At 34.9% G+C, this 19,967-nt stretch overlaps 1 protein-coding gene across 5 annotated transcripts in view; it reads left to right on the top strand.

Annotated features, from left to right (window-relative positions):
* ZBBX (zinc finger B-box domain containing) overlaps positions 1–19,967 on the top strand; it is a 123,550-nt gene that overhangs the window by 56,531 nt on the left and 47,052 nt on the right. For all 5 annotated transcript variants that reach the window (XR_009261974.1, XR_009261972.1, XR_009261973.1 and 2 more), the window contains 3 exons: positions 8,188–8,346; positions 13,881–14,055; positions 18,266–18,386. Coding sequence is in view for 1 of the 5 variants with exons in the window: in XM_058730418.1 (XP_058586401.1) it covers positions 8,188–8,346; positions 13,881–14,055; positions 18,266–18,386 (455 nt within the window). In the remaining 4 variants the exon portion in view is untranslated. The remainder of the gene's footprint in view (positions 1–8,187; positions 8,347–13,880; positions 14,056–18,265; positions 18,387–19,967) is intronic.

The following is a 19,967-nucleotide window of genomic DNA, read 5'->3' as shown; positions in this document are numbered from 1 at the left end:
TTTTATTGATTTTTTTTAATTTTGTTATATTTCATTTATTCTGATCTTTATTTTCTGATTCCCACCTACTTTTGGACTTTTTTCTTTCATTTTTTTTCCTACTTTCTTGAGTGAGGATTAGATTTAGACTATTGATTTTATGCCTTCCTCCTTTCCAAAACAAACATTTGAAGCTATAAATTTCACATTAACTACTACTTTAACTGTATCTTATATATTTTGATATGTTTAATTTCTAGTCAATTTAAGGTTCTTTCTTTTCAGGTTATTTTCTAATATCCCTTGTGATTTATTTTTTATTGTAAGGTTATTTAGAAGCAAGTTGTTCAATTTCTAACTATTTTGTGATTTCCCAAAGTTATTTGTTGCTAATTTCTAATTTTTTGTTGTTGTTGTTGTTGAGGTCAGAGAACATACTTTGTATGACTTCAGTTCTTATGAATTTATTAATACTGGTCTCTTCTAAAGAATGTCCCATTTGAACTTGAAAAGAATTAATATTCTGATATTGTGAAGTCAAGGGTTCTTTCAATGTCTCTTAGGTTAAGTTACTTCACGGTGGTATTCAAGTTTTTATATCCTTACTGATTTTCTGCCTAGCTATTTCATTAATTTCTGAGGAGGGGGTTTGAAGTTTCTAATTGGACTTTTTAACTGGCTTTGTCTCTTTTTAGTTGTATCTGCTATTCCTTTATGTATTTGGGGGCTCTGTTGTTACATATATAACTGTTGTAGATATAATTGATCATAAATATAACTGTAGCTTCCTGTTTTGTTGACTTTTATTATTATAAAATATCCCTCTGTGCTATTGCATTTTTTGTTTTATTAATATAGACTCTCCAGCTCTCTTATGATTCTTAATTTCAAAGTATATATTTTCCATCTTTTTACTTCATTTATTTATTTTTAATTTAATTTTTTTTTAAATTTACATCCAAATTAGTTAGCATATAGTGCAACAATGATTTCAGGAGTAGATTCCATAATGCCCATTACCCATTTAGCCCATCCCTCTCCCACAACCTCCCCCAGTAATCCTCTGTTTGTTCTCCATATTTTCCATCTTTTTAGTTTTAACCTATTTGTCTTTGAATCTAACTAAAGTCAGGCTCTTGTCAATGGAATATAGTTGGGACTTCTACTTTTTTCCTACCAAGTCTGACAATTTTGGTCTCTATTGGTGTGTTTAGTCCATTCACATTCAATATAATTATGATGTAATTAAATTTACATCTTCCATGTTGTTATTTGTTTTTTATATGCCTTTGTCTTTTTTGTTCCTTTTTCCCTTACTACTTTCTTTTGTGTTAAAGATATTTTTATTGTGCCATTGAAATTACTTTTTTGAGTGTGTGTGTGTGCATGTATGTGTGTCCATGTGTTTACTTATCTAGTGGCTGTTCTGGGTATCACACTATATGACACTACTTCATGTTAATACTAACTTTGGTAAAATATTGGAACCTGACTCTATTTGTAGCTCTATTTTCTCTCCATTTCTTTGTGTGGGTTATATATTATATATTAATGTTACAAGTCCACAATATAGTGTCAAAGTTACTGCTGCATGTTACTTTATGTATTTAAAAGAAGTTTATGTATTTAAAAGAAGTTAAAAAGAGGAAAAAGGAAATATTTAAATACGTTTTATTTTTACCCATATATTTATGTTTCTGGAGATCCGTCTTCTGTTAGATTTAATACCTTTCAGCCTTAAAACCTTTATTTAGTATTTCTTATAAGACACATATGCTTATAATGAATTATCTCTTACTTTGCCTATTTGGGAACGTCTTTATATTTACTTTCATTTTTAAAGGACAGCTTTCCTGAATATAGAATAACTTTTGGCAGTTTTTTCCTTTCAGCACTTTGTATCATTCTACTGCTTTTTGCTCTCCCATTTTTTTCAGATGCAAAAATCAGTTTGTTATTCATATTTATGTGCTCATATATGTGATAAGTAATTTTTCTCATTCCTTTCAAGATTTTCTGTTTATCTTTGGCTTCCCATAATTTAGTTATGATGTGTCTTGGTGTGGATCTCTTTATATTTACCTTTCTTAGGGCTTGTTGAGTTTCTTGGATTTTTAAGGTAATAGTTTGTATCATATATGAGAAGTTTGTGACAGTCATTTTTTCATATATATACATTTTTTTTCTCATTTCTCTCTCCCTGATACACTCACTAAATATATGTTGGATGATTGATGCTGCCCCATAGGTCTGTAAGACCCCATAGGTCTTTAATCTTTTACTTTTTGCTTTTCAAATTAGATAGTTTATCTCTATCTTTCTTCAAGTACATTGAATTTTTCTTCTTCCTTTTCAAATCTTTTGTTTCTCTATTTAGGTCATAGTTAAAAATTTTTATTTGGTTCTTTTTAATGATTTCCATTTCTTGAGTAGCCCTAATATATAGCTTTCTTGTTTTCAGAATCATCCCACTAAATGTTTGACTGGTCCATTTCCCACCCTAACTGGGACTAACGCCTCAGGCTGTCAGAGCTGTAGGTTCATTTATAACCAGATTTGCTGGCTCATTGATAATGCCACTGTAATTTTAAGATTCTGCCCTCTGCCAGGAATCAAGCATGTTTCCTGTTTAGCAAGGCCAGTCTGGCCCTGGTAACATTGACCAACTTGGGAAGGGAGATACAAGATAGGAGCGACCCCATGTAAAGAAGATCCTTGGTATTCTCCAGTAATGTCATAGTAGTTCTTCTTGAGAAAATACTTTTCAACTTGGTGTTTGCTTTTGGTTGATTTCAGAGCCCTGAAGCAGTTTTTAAAAAAAAAAAATTATCCAGTTTAACATTTGTCTTATGGGGATAGACTTATTTACTGACCTCTTCACTATACCATAGTCATAAAGTCCCACTTCTGCCTACTGAATTGGATAGAGATTGTTTTCTGGATGTTTGAGCTATTTCTCTTACTTACAGAGAAGTGGTATATTGTGATCTAGATAAAATGGTAGCAATCATTTGAATGCATTACTTTGTGTCATCACTCTCCTAGGTGATTTTCATACAGGGTGTATATTTTTCACAAAAGTTCTGCAAGGTAGATATTGTCTTTGTTTTATAGGTACAGAACACTTAGGCTTAGAGAGTTAAATGATTCTCCCTTTTGTGCTATTATTAACAGTGCCATTGATTTTGCCTGTGTTGACATTGACTTAGAAAGCTTGAGTATATGGAAGGAATGTTCAAATAGAACTTTTAGGCACTTTTATCTCAGTAAGTCAGCAAAATTTGATTCAACCAACATTTCTCAAGTACTTAACCAGCGTCGAGCAATGTTCTAGTTGCAAAGTGTGAAGAATAGGGCCGCAGGGAGAAGAATCAAAAGAAGGCGATATAAAGCATGGTATAAGGCAGGATAAGACATGGTCCCCTGTCTCAAGGAATTCACAATCACAAAAGGGAAGACAGATGTATTCAACCAATTGTAACACAACTGAGGGTAACTATTCTGACACAATGATTATTAAACCTTAATGAGCATTCAAGTTGCATATTAAATGGCAGGTTCTGATTCAGTGATCCTGAGTGGTACCTGAGATTTTGTATTTTCAGCAAGTTTCCAGTTGATGGTGATGCTGCTGATTTATAGATTACACACTGAGGAACAAAGTTCTAGTACTGATGTGCGGAAGGAATTATAAGGGCACATAGAAAATACATAAATTCTGCTGCTGTTAGTTGAGGAAGAAAACTTGTTTCAAAGAGATTAAATAATTTGCCCTTCTGAACTATTTTTTATAATGCCATTGATATACATTGCAACTGGATGACATTTGATCTGGACCTAAAATGCTAAATAGAATTATAATAGGAAAGCTAGCTTTTCCAAGGAGAGAGGAAAATTTTGGCAAGACATGGAAGTAATATATTTATGTGTGTTTTTTAATAGGAAACACTTAAAAATTTTATCTTTCCCTTTCCTTCCTTCTTTCCTTCCTTGCTTCCTTCTTTCCTTCCTTCCTTCCTTCCTTCCTTCCTTCCTTCCTTCCACTAGCTGAAACAGAATATCCATTTAGGAGTAGTTTCCAAATATGAAGCTACGTATTAGGATAATGCTTGCTGAAGTAGAAGAGCCCAATCTCAGTGGCTTAAAAGAGTAAAAGTTTAATTTTACTCACCTAGAGTTCAACACAGATGTTCCTACAACATCTCATTTTAAACATCCCCTCCCTCTGGTTTTGGGGACTTTAATATGTAGCACAACCGTCTTAGATGTGTTATTTCCAACATCACTGTAATCCATTTACAAAGCTTGCTGAACAGTAAAAGGGGTACTTTCTTACTGCCTTGCCACTGGAAATGAAATTCATCACTACTTCTCACATTCTGTTAAGCTATCACAGAGTTCCACCCAGATTCAAAGGGAGAATCTATGTTTGTGGAGAGATGTATCCAGTAGTTAGTTGTAGATTCTTCTCTAGAGTATGTATGGGAGACTAATCTGGGTAAAGGAAGTTGCAAATCATTAACATATATATGATATATTTTTCTGATACTTAGGAAGTTATAAGTATTATAAAATGGTATGTTATAGCACTATGGTAAATTTCTAATGTTAATGATGTTGTTAAATTTTATGCCTCTTAAGAGATAGATGTTTTATAGGATAAAATTACCCTATAATTTTACTCTTCTAGAGTGAAAATTACTTTTCATTTTGTTGTTTGTAAGTTTTGTTTTTGCAAAGTTCACATGGCTCCCCACAAGTAAAGAAGAATCTGTTTTTGCCTTGAGTTTCCTAGTGCTTAGCAAAACATGAAAATAAGTAAGCAGAATAAGTTAGAAACAAAAACTATAAACAATCTAATACCTGCATAAGCAACTATGTATAGATTTATAGTTTTTTTTAAGTTAAAAAATTTGTTTTTAAATGTTTTATTTATTTTTGAGAGAGAGAGAGAGAGAGAGAGAGAGAGAGAGAGAGAGAGAGAGATATTCCAAAGCAGGCTCCATGCTTTGAGCTGTCAGTGCAGAGCCTGATGTGGGGCTTGACCTCGTAAACTGTGAGATCATGACCTGGGCCTAAGTCAGTTGGCCCAACCAGCTGAGCCACCCAGGCACCCCTGGAATTATAGGTTTTTTTAAAGGAAGGAAAAATGTTCATATCTATTGAGAACTATTAATATATTGTAAGTCTCAGGAATTCAAAAATAAAACACATTTTCTGTGTTAGTGTAATTTAGAAGAGAGAAGGAGGCTGGAAGAAGACCTTGGTTCTAACTGAAGCTCCAATATTTTGTATCCATTTGACTTTAACATAATCATTATGAGCTTGAATTTCCTTGTCTATGTAATAGGGATCATATATGTTCCCTTTCTGTGCATATTTATTTTAAGAATAAGAAAGATGACATATACCACTCTAATAACTGAGAAAATAATATTTATTTTTATTTATTTATTCATTCATTCATTCATTCATTCATTCTTTAAATCTTTATTTTTGAGAGAGGGAGAGACAATGAGAGTGGGGGAGGAACAGAGAGAGAGGGAGACACAGAATCCAAAGCAGGCTCCAGGCTCTGAGCTGTCAGCACAGAGCCCAACGCTGGGGTCAGACTCACAAACCGTGAGATCATGATCTGAGCTGAAGTTGGATGCTTACTGACTGAGCCACCCAGGCCCCTCTGAGAAAAGTAATATTTAAATGTAAGTTACTCTAGGAAAGAAAATTCCCATTTGTTGGCATTTTATTTTTACCAAATTAACAGAACTTTAAGATAATCAATTGTAGCACTTTATTTTATTAATTATCCATGATGTTAATCTTATTTTTTATCAGTAAATTTAAAAATGAAATATTTTTTTTTGTGTGCCATTTCAGAGTCCCTTAATATCCTACCTGAAAATGTTATAGCAATTAATTGAAACATTAATAGCAGGATTCATTTTAGGACAGGAATAATTGTTTTGTGTTAATATATTTGGATAATTCTGTGTTGATAATTTTTTATAAAATCAATACTATTGTTTTTACTACTTTTAAGAATGTGTAAAATGAAAACTAGACATTCTAATCATCTTTGAAATCAATAGATCTCTATTCTAGGGAATTTAAAATCAGGCTTATATTGGATTACTCCTTTTTAAAAAAATTGTTAAAATACAGATATTTCTGTAAGGGTAAAACATTACCATTTTTGAATTTCTTTTAAAAATAAGGATTATATAGATCTGTATAGGCTTTTTGATGATCATTGGGAAAATTTGGAGCAGATGCCACAGGTCTGCTCTGTGTGTGTGTGTGTGTGTGTGTGTGTGTGTGTGTATCATAGATCACATTGGTCATTTTTCTTTTTTTAATGTTTACTTGAGAGAGAGAGAGAGAGAGAGAGAGAGAGAGAGAGAGAGAGAGAGACTGCATACATATACATGCAAGTGGTAGAGGGACAGATGGAGAGGGGAAGAGAGAATCTCAAGCAGGCTCTGCACTATCAGCACAGAGCCCAATGCGGGGCTTGATCTCATGAATAGTGAGATCATGACCTGAGCTGAAATCAAGAGTTTGACACGTAACTGACTGAGCAGCCTACTGCCCCCACATTAGTCATTTTTCATATATAATTCATTAATTCAGTGTGAAATAACACTAATTAATTTTATCGTAAGTGATTTATTCCAGAATGAGATTGCAGTGAATTTTAACAGATCTAAAAAGGTCATAACTGGAAAGTTTCAGTATAATCTTAGTTATTTAAATAGGTAACTAGATGAAAATTTAAAAATAGGAATATTTCCATGGAAAGGTACAAAATAATTATTTCTAATCCTTGCTGAAGTTATTCTCTGTCTTGAGGACATTTGCTAATGGAGTAAGACCTATTGCTTGGTTTTCTAATACCAGGTTTTCAGAGAGCCTCATCCTGGTGAAAAGTAATATTTTTACTGGCAGTTGTTTGGTTCAAGCTCAGATGGAATCCAGAATCCTGCAGACTCTTTGGGCAGACCAGGGTAGTTGCTGATAAGAGAACTCTCAGAGACTAGGGTCTTTCCAAGAGTTGTCTGTTCCTTTTCAGTTACTCTGAAAGCATGTGGAAAGGTTTATTTTTAATATTTTTCTCAATTATATATTTTATTCTGCAATTCTTCCTCTCCCTCCTCCCACCACCTCATTTTTACTGTATGTTATATGCCAGGCACTGTGATCACCATAGAAATATTTAAGGGAACCGCTTTTGCGGGCGAAGAGAGGACAGAGACTCCATAGAAATATTTAAGAAGACGTTATTTTTTCCTTTTGTGAATTTATGTGGTATGATGTAATAGATAAACATCCAAAGGTGATGTAAAATCAGTATTGTGTGAGCTGGTAGAGATCTACTTTGGGTATGAAGAGGGTACAGAGGATGGGCACCTCACACAGCCAGAGGGAAGAAGGCAAGGCAAGGTTCCTGGACCTTGAGAATAACTTGGGATGAATCTAGAAGGAGAAGTAGGAGTCTGCCAGGTAAAGAAGATGGTAGAGGAGAGAAGGCCTCCTTGGTAAGGGAAACTCATGAGCAAAGATATGATATGAGGAACAACTTGGAGTTTACTAGGGAACCTGCAGATAGAGGCACTTCCTGATGTGCACTTTTGAATACCTAATACTTGCTTAAAGATGTATGTTAAATACTTGTTAAAAGATGTTTTATCAACAAGGGATGCTCATTACTGCTTATTCAGGCTCCTATTAGATTAGCTATATTTAGTTCTTCAGCTATGTTGTGCACAAAATAGCACACCTATCTATTTGGGGTTGGCCTAGGGGAAAGGCTATGAGTCATTAGAATTATACACACCTGGGGTCATTTCCCAGCTCACCATGCCACCCACTCACCATGTGACCAGTCCTAAATTATTTAAATCATCAGAGCTTTTATTCCTCTACCTTTAAAACAGAGGCAAAAATAGTTATGCTTCAGAGTTGAGGTGAGGATTAAATGACATGTTTTTAAGATCCTTAGGATAATAAGAGCACAAACTAGCCCCTCAATAGATGGCAGTTATCACTATTACATTGGATGATATTAATGCTAATTTGTGTTTTGAAATATTAAATAAAATGTATTGAATTTTACTAATCCTAGAATAATAAAAATATGATTGAATGTATCTAAGTTACTTAGGCTGATGTATTAGTCTTTTAAGTCATATTTTGCTCCTTTTTTAACAGGCAAAATCTCAAATATTATCCAATGTATTGGATGTTGCCCATCGGTTTATCAAGGATATGAATCCAGATGAACAGAAAGGGGAGAATAATTCTGTAAAAGAGATTAGTAAAAGTCAGCATAAACCCAGATCTCTTCCTCTGCAGGGGAGCAATTCTGAGGTAAGCTAAGTAAAATATAGTAGACATTTTCATGTCATACATGATCATGGAGACTGTCAGTTATAGACGTAGCTAGAGCTATGGAGTTTTGTAGATTATTTTACCACATTGTTATTTAATGTTTGAATTTGTTTCTTTTTACAAATGAAAAATATCTTGACTGTAAAAATCCTTTTAAGGGGACTACTTTGATTCCACTGAATAGTGATTTTTTTTATGAATGATTCTTTGACCATGTTGCTTTCTGGGCATTTCCACCATGTCAGGAAATGAATGAGTATTTGGGAGAAACACACACACAAAATGCAATGTAACAATTTTATTGTAGTCAGGATTTCAGAGAGGCTAAAAATACACAACATTGCCAAGTTTTAGATGACAGGCAATTTATACTTATTTACAATTGGATTCATGCCAATTTCTTAGTATTCAGATTGGCTACTGATCCCATGATGTACTAGGTAAGCTTTCATCAGCTCATTTCTGTATTTTATATTAGACTTGTATTGATTCTTTAGAGAAACAAGCTTCCTCAAACTTGAATCTCTGTAATTATCCTCACTCTTATAGATGCCACTCACCTTTGTTTCCACTGTAGTTCAGAAATAGTGAGAAACTTGGCGAAAGTCACCCAACTGTTACTTGGCGATAGAGTCAGGCTTGAACTTCAGTTTGTTGAGTTCCAAACCCATGCCTACAGAACATGAAAGAAAACATGCGTTACGCTAGTAGGACCTCTCTCCCAACAAAGAAACAGTGTTTGAACTGTCCAGGAAAGTAGGTGTTTTTACATTGATTTTACTTTCTAGTAGACCTATCACAGGTGATTGTGAAGAATCACTGAACAAGTTATAGCTTCATTACTATAACAGTAATGTGTTGAGGACTGACTATGTGCCAGGTGCTGTTCTATATATTTTACACGTATTCTCTATTTCTCGCTCTCTTAATTTTTTAATGTTTATTTTTGAGAGACAGAGAGTGTGTGTGAGCAGGGGAGGGAAAGAGAGAGAGGGAGACACAGAATCAGAAGCAGGCTCCAGGTTCTGAGCTGTCAGCACAGAGCCCAACTCAGAGTTCGAACCCATGAACTGTGAGATTGTGACCTGAGCCGAAGTGAGACGCTTAACTGACTGAGCCCGTCAAGTATTCTCTCTTTTTGTCCTTTCTTAATTTTTCTTTCTTTTTTTTTTAATCAGATGAGAAAATAGTGACAAAGATCAGTTTTTATAAATTGCCTAAGTTCCATTGATAGTGGAACTTAGATTTAAATTTAGGCTGTCTCCAAATTACTTGCTTTTAGCCACTACACAGAGACTGTGGTTTTGAGGGTTTCTCCTTCATGCCTGCCATTTTATCTAATTTATCTTCTCAACAAAAATGGTGATAAATGAACAGCTAACAACCTTACACTAGTCATTGTGCTTAATATTTTAATTTATCCAATAATCACAATAATCATATAAGTTTTCCATTATTATTTCCCCATTTAATGGACGACAGAGGCAGAGAGGAACTAAGTATCTAGCCCTACTAGAAAGCTTACTCCTCTTGTCCCCATAGGTGATGTATATGCTATGAAGGTCTTCCACTTCTTGTCCTAACTTAAAAGCTGTCAATTCAATGATTTCATCCAGATGTGTAAATTAGAATTAGCTGGAAAAACGTTAAAGAAACACACATGACCAAGGTCAGCCCCTTTTTGGGTGGGTCCAGAGGTGTGGTTTTAACAACTGCTCAGTAATCGTGATGTGAGTACTTCTGGTTGGACGTCACTACTCTCAAGCCTTGGGTGTGCAGCTGGACTCAGTGCACACACTGAAGAGATAATTTCTTTATGTGCTTGATGTCCTTCTGGGCCAAAGAACAGTGGTTCTCTAGCTATAACAAACATCAGAAGCACTGGGGGAGTTTGTTAAAATGTGTTCTTTCATCTAGAAAGTGGGGATAGTATAACATATCTTGCAGGGATATCATGTGGCTTAGAGGGATAATGAATACACAGCACTGGGTTCCATGTGCTCTTTCAAATTTCCTAGTCCCTTCGGAACTGGGCAGAGTCGTGTTGGGCTCTGAGTGCAAGTGGCATAGGGCAGTTCTGGGCTCAAACATTTATTTATTTTTATTTTTTACATTTATTTATTTATTTATTTTTGAGAGAGAGAGACAGAGCACAAGTGGGGGAGGGGCAAAGAGAGGGGGACACAGAGTCCGAAGCAGGCTCCAGGCTCCGAGCTGCCAGCACAGAGCCTGACGCGGGGCTCGAACTCACAAACCGGGAGATCATGACCTGAGCCGAAGTTGGACACTCAACCTACGGAGCCACCCAGGTACTCTGGGCTCAAATATTTAAAAGCCAATGTCCAATCCTCTGACTTTTCTTATCCTGCCACTACTGTGAGGAACCCAAGTATTCCGAAGGCTTAGCTGTAAAATAAAAATGTCTTATGTCTCTAATTCATTGGTTGGAAAGGAGCTGCCCTGGAGACTTCCTGGAATCACTGCATATTTAAACCATTTTGTAGGAAGCACTGAGATTTCAGGGTTTCTTCATTAGTGCAGTACAAATACATACACTCACATACTGGTTACTGGATTCTCACTTCTAAAATTCAATATTTTCTTTTTTTACATTTTTTAATGTTTATTTTTGAGAGAGAGAGAGAGAGCGAGCAGGGGAGGGGCGGAGAGAGAGAGGGAGACACAGAATCGGAAGCAGGTTCCAGGCTCTGAGCTGTCAGCACAGAGCCTGACATGGACTAGAACCCACGAACCGCGAGATCATGACCTGAGCCAAAGTCGGAAGCTTAACAAACGGAGCCACCCAGGTGTCCCTAAAATTCATTATCTTCACACTAAATTTACCTCTCCTCTGAAACCTATATAGATGTCACCATGGGTGACAGCATATCTTCTAGCTTTCCAGGTGAGCCAAGAGCTTTGATCTTCTGTAGTCCCTTTTCTTCTTCCTCTGCATGTCCAGTTGGTTACCATGTCTCATATAGTTTAGCATCTAAAAACTGTCTTGAATATTTGGTTACTTCTATCCTCATTTCTATTCCAAATACTGAAATTAGCTTTTTCTTGAAGTGCAATAGGCTTATAACGTGGAAAATGGATTTCATTCTCTCCCTTTCTAGAAGTCAATAATGATTCCAATTTTGTTTTTATGTATTTCTTTACACAAATATTAATATGTTAGATGCTGCTCTGAAAATATACTTTCTACACTTAACAATGTGATTTTTTTTATATAGGTACATTCTATAGCCTTCTCATTCCATATAGTGGTTACAAAACACCCCATTTATTAGATATTAAAATGACTTTAAAATCTAAAAATTTAAATTTTAAAATTTTAAATTAAAATATATAATTTCCACTGACCAACATTTATGCTATTTGGGTTTTTTGCCAGAGCAAACTATACCATAAAGAATAATTTTGAAAAATACTGTTTTGCACATGTGTGTGCGTGTTTGTGTGTGTATCCATATGATAAAATCCTGAAATTCCTAGTTGAAGAGGGTCATACATTTGTAATGTTGATAGATATTACCAATTAGCTGTAACATTTTAACTGGTTCCCTTGCATCCAAACTCACTAATCCTTAATTTCTCTTTCTGCCACACTACTGTGTAGGACTCTTCTATGGCTTTGTGTTTTCATTATGTGTAAGTCTGATTTCCTCTGTCTGGCAGCAGGATCCTTTACGATCTGCCCCAGAGTACATTTTACACTTTATATTTACTCATATCTTAATTTTTACTATTGCAGTGAAAACTGCTAACAGTTCCATGCCACTGTGCTGTTTGACTCCATGTTTTAGCATATATACCATTTCCTGTCTCTGGAATACTATCCCTGCCACCTTTTGCCCGTAAAAATCGTGTTTATCTGAATTAAATACCCATTTCTAGCACCTGTTTCTATTGTGGACTTTTTAACCTGTGTTTCTGTGGCCAGGAGCTGGCACAGTGTCTTCAGACTCCCAGATGCTTTTTGTTAATATTTAAAATTTTGGACACATATTTAATACTCTTTTCTCAATTATACTCTAGCAGTCTTCCCGTTTATTTTGCAATTAAGGGGTGAACATAGAGGATTCTACTTTTGTATCTAGAAGATACACAATGGAGATTTAGTAATTTGCTCAGTGTAGGTAAATCCACGTTGCTAATTCAGCATCGGTGTGGACTTTATTTTGCTTTATTTTCTTAATTTGGCTGTTTTCTCTGATTGACTGGATAACTGCCAAATGCTGCCTTTATTTTCTTCTGTGTGTTCACAGAGGATCTCTATTTTGTACGGAATTCACCCTTTCCTCATCATTATGCTAAGAAGCATGCAATGTTTCATATACATTAATTAATTTGTTCGTTCATTCAACTGACTTTTAATGAGCATCTATTTCGTGCCAGGCACTGTTCTTGGCACTGAAGAAAAAGACAAAGGGCTGGATCTCATTACATTCTAATGGGAAGAGACAGACAATAAATAAACATACAGAGTAAATTCACACAGAGATGCTGTTGGGAGAAAAATATAGCAAATAAGGGAATTGAAACTGGGGGACACCAAGGGGGTATATTTGTAGGGTCATCACCTATTCTCTGAGTAGGTGACAGCTGAACAGAGTCCAGCTGAAATGAGTGCAATGACTATGTGAAAATATGAAGTATCATTCCAAGTGTTAGATATGGCTAGGGCAGGCCCCTCAAGCAGAGTGTGCTTCATGGGCTCCAGGAGCTGCAGGAATGTAAATTTGGCTACAGCCCAGTGGAATGAAGTAGGAATTGAAGGAAGTGAAGTAAAAACAAACAAACAAACAAACAAACAAACAAACAAACAAACAAGGGTTATGAGGTCCCTATGGTCTTGTAGGTCCTAGTAGGAGGCTTCATAAGAGTTTCATAGAGTCATTGGAAGGTTTAGAACATAGGAGTGACATGATCAGATTCACATATTAAAAAAAAAACTGCTCTAGGGGCGCCTGGGTGGCTCTGCTCAGGTCATGATCTCACAACTTGAAGGCTTGTGGGCTCGAGCCCTGCGTCTGGCTCTGTGCTGACAGATCAGAGCCTGGAGCCTGCTTCCGATTCTGTGTCTCCCTCTCTTTCTCTGCTCCCCCCCTGCTCACGCTCTGTCTCTCTCTCTGTCTCTCTCTCAAAAATAAATAAGCATTAAAAAAATCTCTCTCTCCTGTGAAGGGGTTGCAGAGAGCAGATTGGAGGAGTAGAGGAGTGAGATTCATGGCTATGCCGCCTTCCAGGGAGAACACTGGTAAATGACATGATGATAAATCCTCAGTTGAAAGCTCTAGTTTTTAACAATTTTTGAAGAGACCATTTATAATTGCTGATACAGTTTTAAAGAAATCAGTAAAGCATATAAATAAGTACAAATTTAAAACATTCCATTTTAAGTTTAAAAGTAATCTATGATTCAAAATGCCTAATAATTAACGCTGCCTGTATTTTAAGATACAGAAAATTTAGTAAAGCACACTTAGATGGACTTTTAATTGGTTTAGGTAGACGTTCCAACCACAAAAAGAGCAGAATGTTCAAATCCAAGAGATAGGCTCCTGTGTGAAGAGTCATTTGATGAAGAGGCTTCTTCCCAGTCCTTTCAGGAAGCTTTAAATCAATGGAGAACTGGACACCATGCTGACAACGAGAGTCAGAACTTACGTGCGGCAAAAGCAGGTACAGCTATTTTTATAAAATGAATGTTGTAAAATAAAGCTGAGTTTGTTTTATTTATCTCCATTCTCTGTGAGTATAACTGCAGTGTTCAAAAACTATTAGAACTGGGATAACAGTTCGATATAACTCCTTAAAGGAGTATTCATGGTACAACCAGCGGTTAGTGGTTTAATACTTATGGAACCCTGACCTGAGCACTGGGGAGATTTGCATTTGTTTCCTGTGTAAATTCAGACTGTCAGATGAGTGGAGAATTGAATGCTTTCAGCTCCCCAACTCCTGGAAGAAAGTTTTGTCAGGACAACCGTTCCTTTATTGAGCTGTAATTATACATAAAACAAGAGGATCTGTGAGATAAAGAAGTAAATAACTTTTTTTATATGTGTCTTGAAAAAATATATTTCAAGAATTCCTATAAACTTAAGATTTATCTTATTTCTTTTCTGTTTGAGGGGATATTTCTTGTTTTTATTTTTCCTTGATGATTTTTGCACCCACATTCTAGATATCGAAAATTGGATGACTGAGGTGCATACTGTCTCTGCTTTACATTTCCTGGTGTCTCTTGAGGAACATCATACTTTTAAGAGTATTTGGTTTATTAATTTTATTACTCAGAATCTTGTAGAGACTTCTAATAGCTTTTCACTGAAAATAAAATGTTAGGTAATACATTTCAATCAGCTTTCCTCTTCATTGACAGTATCCAATTTTATTATTTTTATTTCATTTTTTTTTTCAGGGCAGGAATTCTCCTGATTATTCATTCTTTATGTCAAGGTATCACATACCACCTTCCAATTAGAATTGGAGTTTTTGCTGAGTAATGTTCTCCTTGAAATATTTTTCCCCACACTTGTTCATGCTACATCAATTTTGTTAATATTTCCAAGATTTTATTTATATACTCTCTTTGTAGCATGTACCTTAATATAACTTTCATTGCCTATGTTATTTTTTGTGCTTCTTATATGAACTTTCATATTTTGATGTATTTTTTACTTTTCTACTCTGAAAGGGACTAAGTCTTCTATAAACGTACCTTTCTGATTGTCTACTTTTAAAGACATAGAGCTTAAAATAATAAAAGGACTGATCTGATAAATCAGATAAGGTCAAAGAAGAAAAAAAATTTCATAGTGGATATAACTACATTATAAGAATAATATAATGATTATTTTAAATGATTTGGTTGGAACAAAAAGTTAACCAAGAAGAAAGTGAAAATAACCCAATCCAACCATCTAGAGATAATCAATGTTAACATGTTGTTACATATTTTTCAATAGACGCAGTGGCACAAACACACACAAGTATAAATGGGGTGACACTATATATGTTACTTGTAACTTTTTTGCTTAGATTCTGTCACGGATGACTTTACATATAAATGCAATTATACATCAATTATAATTGTAACTGTTGTATAATATTCTGTATGCCATTATGTATTTAATCAGAATCTTTTTTGATGGATATTTTGTTTCTGATTCTCACTATTGTAAAATAAGTTATGATCACCATATCGGCTATTCATTTACTTGTACAGTTACCTTAAAATAAATTTATAAATGCAGAAATGTTGTGTCAGTGGTTGCTCAGGAGAAATCATTAAGATGAGGACTTTTGTTGATAGAAGTGATTTTTTTTTTGCCCCAGAGTATTATATATGACTATGTGTTTATTATATGTATATGCTTATAAATGCTTTTCTTTTTCCAAGACATTAAATGGATACAGAAAAATAAATATTTACAAAATTTGTATAGCTTATGGAGAAAAACAAAGCAGTAAGCACCATTCTTTCTGTTCTTTTCTCCTAAGAGATTGTTACTGATCTGGATTGAGTATTTCTTCTTCTTTTTTTTTTTTTTAATTTCCTCGTAGTTTACTGCATATGTGTATCTCTAAACAATATATTGTTAAATTTGGATGTAGCAAGCAGAAAGCTAGTATATGTATTCTTTTGCACCTTGTTAATTCACTCACTATTATTTACTGAGATTTATCCTGGAAGATGTGCATAGTTGTATTTTATTCATTTTTACTATTTGATAGTTTTCTTTTATATGCAAATACCACTATTTGTTTAAATGTTGATGGTTTGGGGAGTTGATTCCCATTTTTCCATTACAAACAATGCCGTTATGGATATTTTTGTACAGGTCTCCTGCTATGCATGTGCACACATTTCTAGGATGTCTGGTCCTGGGATTGAAATAGGTGGGTCATGGGATGTATATGTCTTCGACTATACTAGATAAAACTGAATTATTTACCAAAGGTTTTATATTGGTTTATACTTCCCTGCAGTATTTAAGAGGTTTGGTTGCCTCCTGTTATCATCAACACTTTGTCAGATTTTTAAATTTTTGTTGGTCCGTTAGAGATAAAATGGTATATTTACTCTGTGTAACTCAATACAAGTGTTATTGAGTATCTATTTATATGCTTCTTGGCCATTTAGCTTAGTAACACGTTTTGAATTCCCAAGTTTTCTAGTTATTTCTGTTATTGATTACTAACTTGAATTCATTTTATGTGAACTCCCAAGGCTCATTTCCTTCAGTGTGTGGAAGGCATGTTCTTACAGTGGCCTAGAAGGTTCAATGTAATCTGAAGTCCATTATCTCTGTGATCTCACTTCCTGTTACTCCCATCCTGGCTTACTCTGTTTCAGCTCCACTGGCTGCCTGGCTGTTCCTCAAACACCTCATCAAACACATCAAAACATATGTTCACCTTAAGAGTTTGGCACTGTCTATTGAGAAAAACACCCAACATCCCGCTAATATGAACAAAGGGGCATCTCACACAAATTCTCACAAAAGGTAGCAAGAGAACCATGAAACGAGGGAGCAAACCAAAACCTAAGTTACGTATGTGGCACTTTTCAAGGGAGATGAGTTTCATAGATCCATGTGTTCTAGATTTGTTTGCTATAGGCAATTCTAAACAATGGCTGTCCTGTTAAATGCATTAAACAGATAATATTCTCCATACATATCATTAATCTATTTGCCGGGTGCCCCGTTATTAATGTCTTAACAAGCAAACTAACCCTGGTCACCCACCATCTTTATTTCCTGGGAATGTACCGTTGATAATGGGAGAAGGGTGAATCCCAGGCCAGATGCTATACCTTCTTCCTACTCATCACCTGACAGATCTAGGGGATCATCTCTCAAGCACAGTGGCTCTTCTCTATGACTAAACAAACAAACAAACAAAAAAGCGAGTCCTCATTTTTAGTTTCAGCTATCCTGTCAAGAAATACTTTGTTTTGCCCTGGAAAGGGGGACCTGTAGTGGAGGGATCTCCTTTTGTTCATGTCCTTAACTTCTTTTCTTTCAGTTTAGTGCATTCTGATGGTGTTTCTCAGAATTTCCTCCGATTGCTTTCTTCAACACAGCTCTACTTTGTGGGGAGAATAGGGACAGTGTGACTTACATTCTTTTGGTTTATTTCTCTTGCTGGTATTAAGCTATTTCTGGAAGCTATTCACTAAAGGCTATGGTATGAGATTGGGACTGTTCTCTAGTTTCAGTCTTCAAAAATAATTTTTCCGATCCTTACTACTTCTCTTTCTTCTCCTCCAACAGGATGGTCAGTTTGGAGAGATGGGTAGTATCTAAGAGGGTGGAAAGACTGGTAATCCTGGATTTATACTGCTTTCTTTCCCAAAAAGCTCCATCAGTTTTAAATATCTCTGAATAATGGTTTTAATTTAGTAGTACTTCAGAAACATCTTAAGCATCTGGAAGTGAATTGCCATGGAGATATAAATTCATGAGGACAGTTGTATCCTCCAGGTGCCATTCTGAGTTATTTATTTTCCATTTCCCATAATGTGTAAATATTATTGTCAGTGGCTATGATACATACCTTTATGTGTGTGTGCATTTATAGAATATATAATGAATCTGCTTGTATTTATCTTTATCATTTAAAATAATTAGTTGCTTTTAAAAATGTTATGAATCATAAGATTCTTTCATTTCAAGGGATTATTGAAGAAAAGTGTCTATACAGTCCTTTAATAAATTGCTAACATTTAATACTTGTGCATTTATTAAGCCTAGAACTATTGATTACATAGATAAATATCAAAGCATATTTGCTTTAAAATTGGTGACTGGTATATCTTGAGAGACATGGTAATTTATAGACAAGTTTACATTAATTTTGCACATTATACTTATTTTTATAGACTCATTGGGAGAATGTGAAGTACAAACTAATCTGAAAATTTGGAGAGAACCACTCAATATTGAATTTAAAGAAGACAGTCTTTCGTATATGGAAAAATTATGGCTTAAAAAACACAGAAGGTATTTTCTGAAATTTTGCATTATTAATAAGAAATATAAAAGCTGTTTATGTTCCTGGCTTGTGTGACATGCTTTTTTGTAGCAGTTTTATATGTGTGCTTCACATTTGCATAAATAATTTTAAAGCAATATTAAATCCCTATGAAGCTTCTACTGTTCTAATAAGGATTTAAATTTTATTTATGTATGTGATGCATCATTCATTTAGAGTTTGCTATAAAAAATGCAAATGTGTATGTGAGAAAAAGACACAAATATGGTATAGAATTTAAGAATAATAGCAAAAATAATGCAATAAATGAAAGATTACTTTGAAAAGGTATTGCTCTCATTTTTTACATTAGCATAGACTTGTGAGGCTCTATTTTTCAGAATCTACTTTTAATTATACCTTTAACATTATAGTGTTATTAACAGTATTCAATTATTTTACTCAAAGAGTATATCATTACCTGTGACATTTCATAAATTGTTTAAAAGTCAAGCTATTAAATATTGGACTAAAATTATTACTAATTACATGTTAGAGTCATTCATAGTTGTTTTATGGTCGTATAAGATCTGTATTGGGAGGTACCTTTAAAGGCTCACTTTGCCCTATAGTAGTACTGTTCACACTTCATTGTGCCGACGAATCACCTGCCGACTGTGGCAAGATACAGATTCTTCTTCCGTAGGTCTGGGTGGGGCCTGGCACTCTGCATTTCTGAATTTCTAACAGCTCTCAGCTGATATTTTTGTAGGTAATTCTGCATTTTGAGGAGCAAGGTGTTGGAGGACCAGTCTAAAATGTACCTGAGGAGGGGTCATTAAGCCCTTGCTTCACCTTCATTCATACAAAACTATCTCCTGGAATGGCCCATTCCATTTTTGGAACATTCTGCCTGTTGTAGTATCTCCTAGTGAGCTGTAATTTGTTTCTGACTGGTTTCTAAACATGGTCTCAATTCTACCAATTAAGCCAATACAGAGCAACTTGAATTCCTCCTCTCCGTGGCATTCCTTCAGATTTTTGAAATCAGCCCTCATGTCTTCCTTCAAGTTTCTGTTTGACAGGTTAATATATGCCCCCATGCCCCTTTAACTGTTTTTCATGTGGCAAATTTTTTAAAAATTTATTTCGAAATAGAGCATACAGAAGAGTTGTAAAACAGTATGAAGATTTCCCACATATCATTCATTCAGCTTCCCATAATGGCAACATCTTACATATCCATAGTGCATGTATCAAAGCCAATAAATTAACGTTGGTACAATATTATTAACTAAACTACGGACTTCATTTGGATTTCACCAGTTTTTCTACTGTTGTCCTTATTCTACTTCAGGATCCAATCCAGGATCTCACATTGCCTTTTTTGTCATAGCTCCTTATCCATTATAGTTCCTCAGTCTTTTCTTGTCTTTCAAGACCCTGACATTTTTAAAGAGTACTTGCCAGATTTTTTATAGAATATACTCAACTTGGGTCTATCTGATGCCTTTTCATAATTAGATTGAGGTTATGCATTTGGAGGAAGAATAACACAGAGAGGATGTGCCCTTCTCAGTGTGGTATCACAGGATCATGCTGTCAGTGCA

The sequence above is a fragment of the Neofelis nebulosa genome, chromosome 5 (genome assembly GCF_028018385.1).
Source record: "Neofelis nebulosa isolate mNeoNeb1 chromosome 5, mNeoNeb1.pri, whole genome shotgun sequence".
Lineage (NCBI taxonomy): Eukaryota > Metazoa > Chordata > Mammalia > Carnivora > Felidae > Neofelis > Neofelis nebulosa.
The sequence above is the reverse complement of the archived record's forward strand: the minus strand, read 5'-3'. Positions and strand labels throughout refer to the sequence as shown.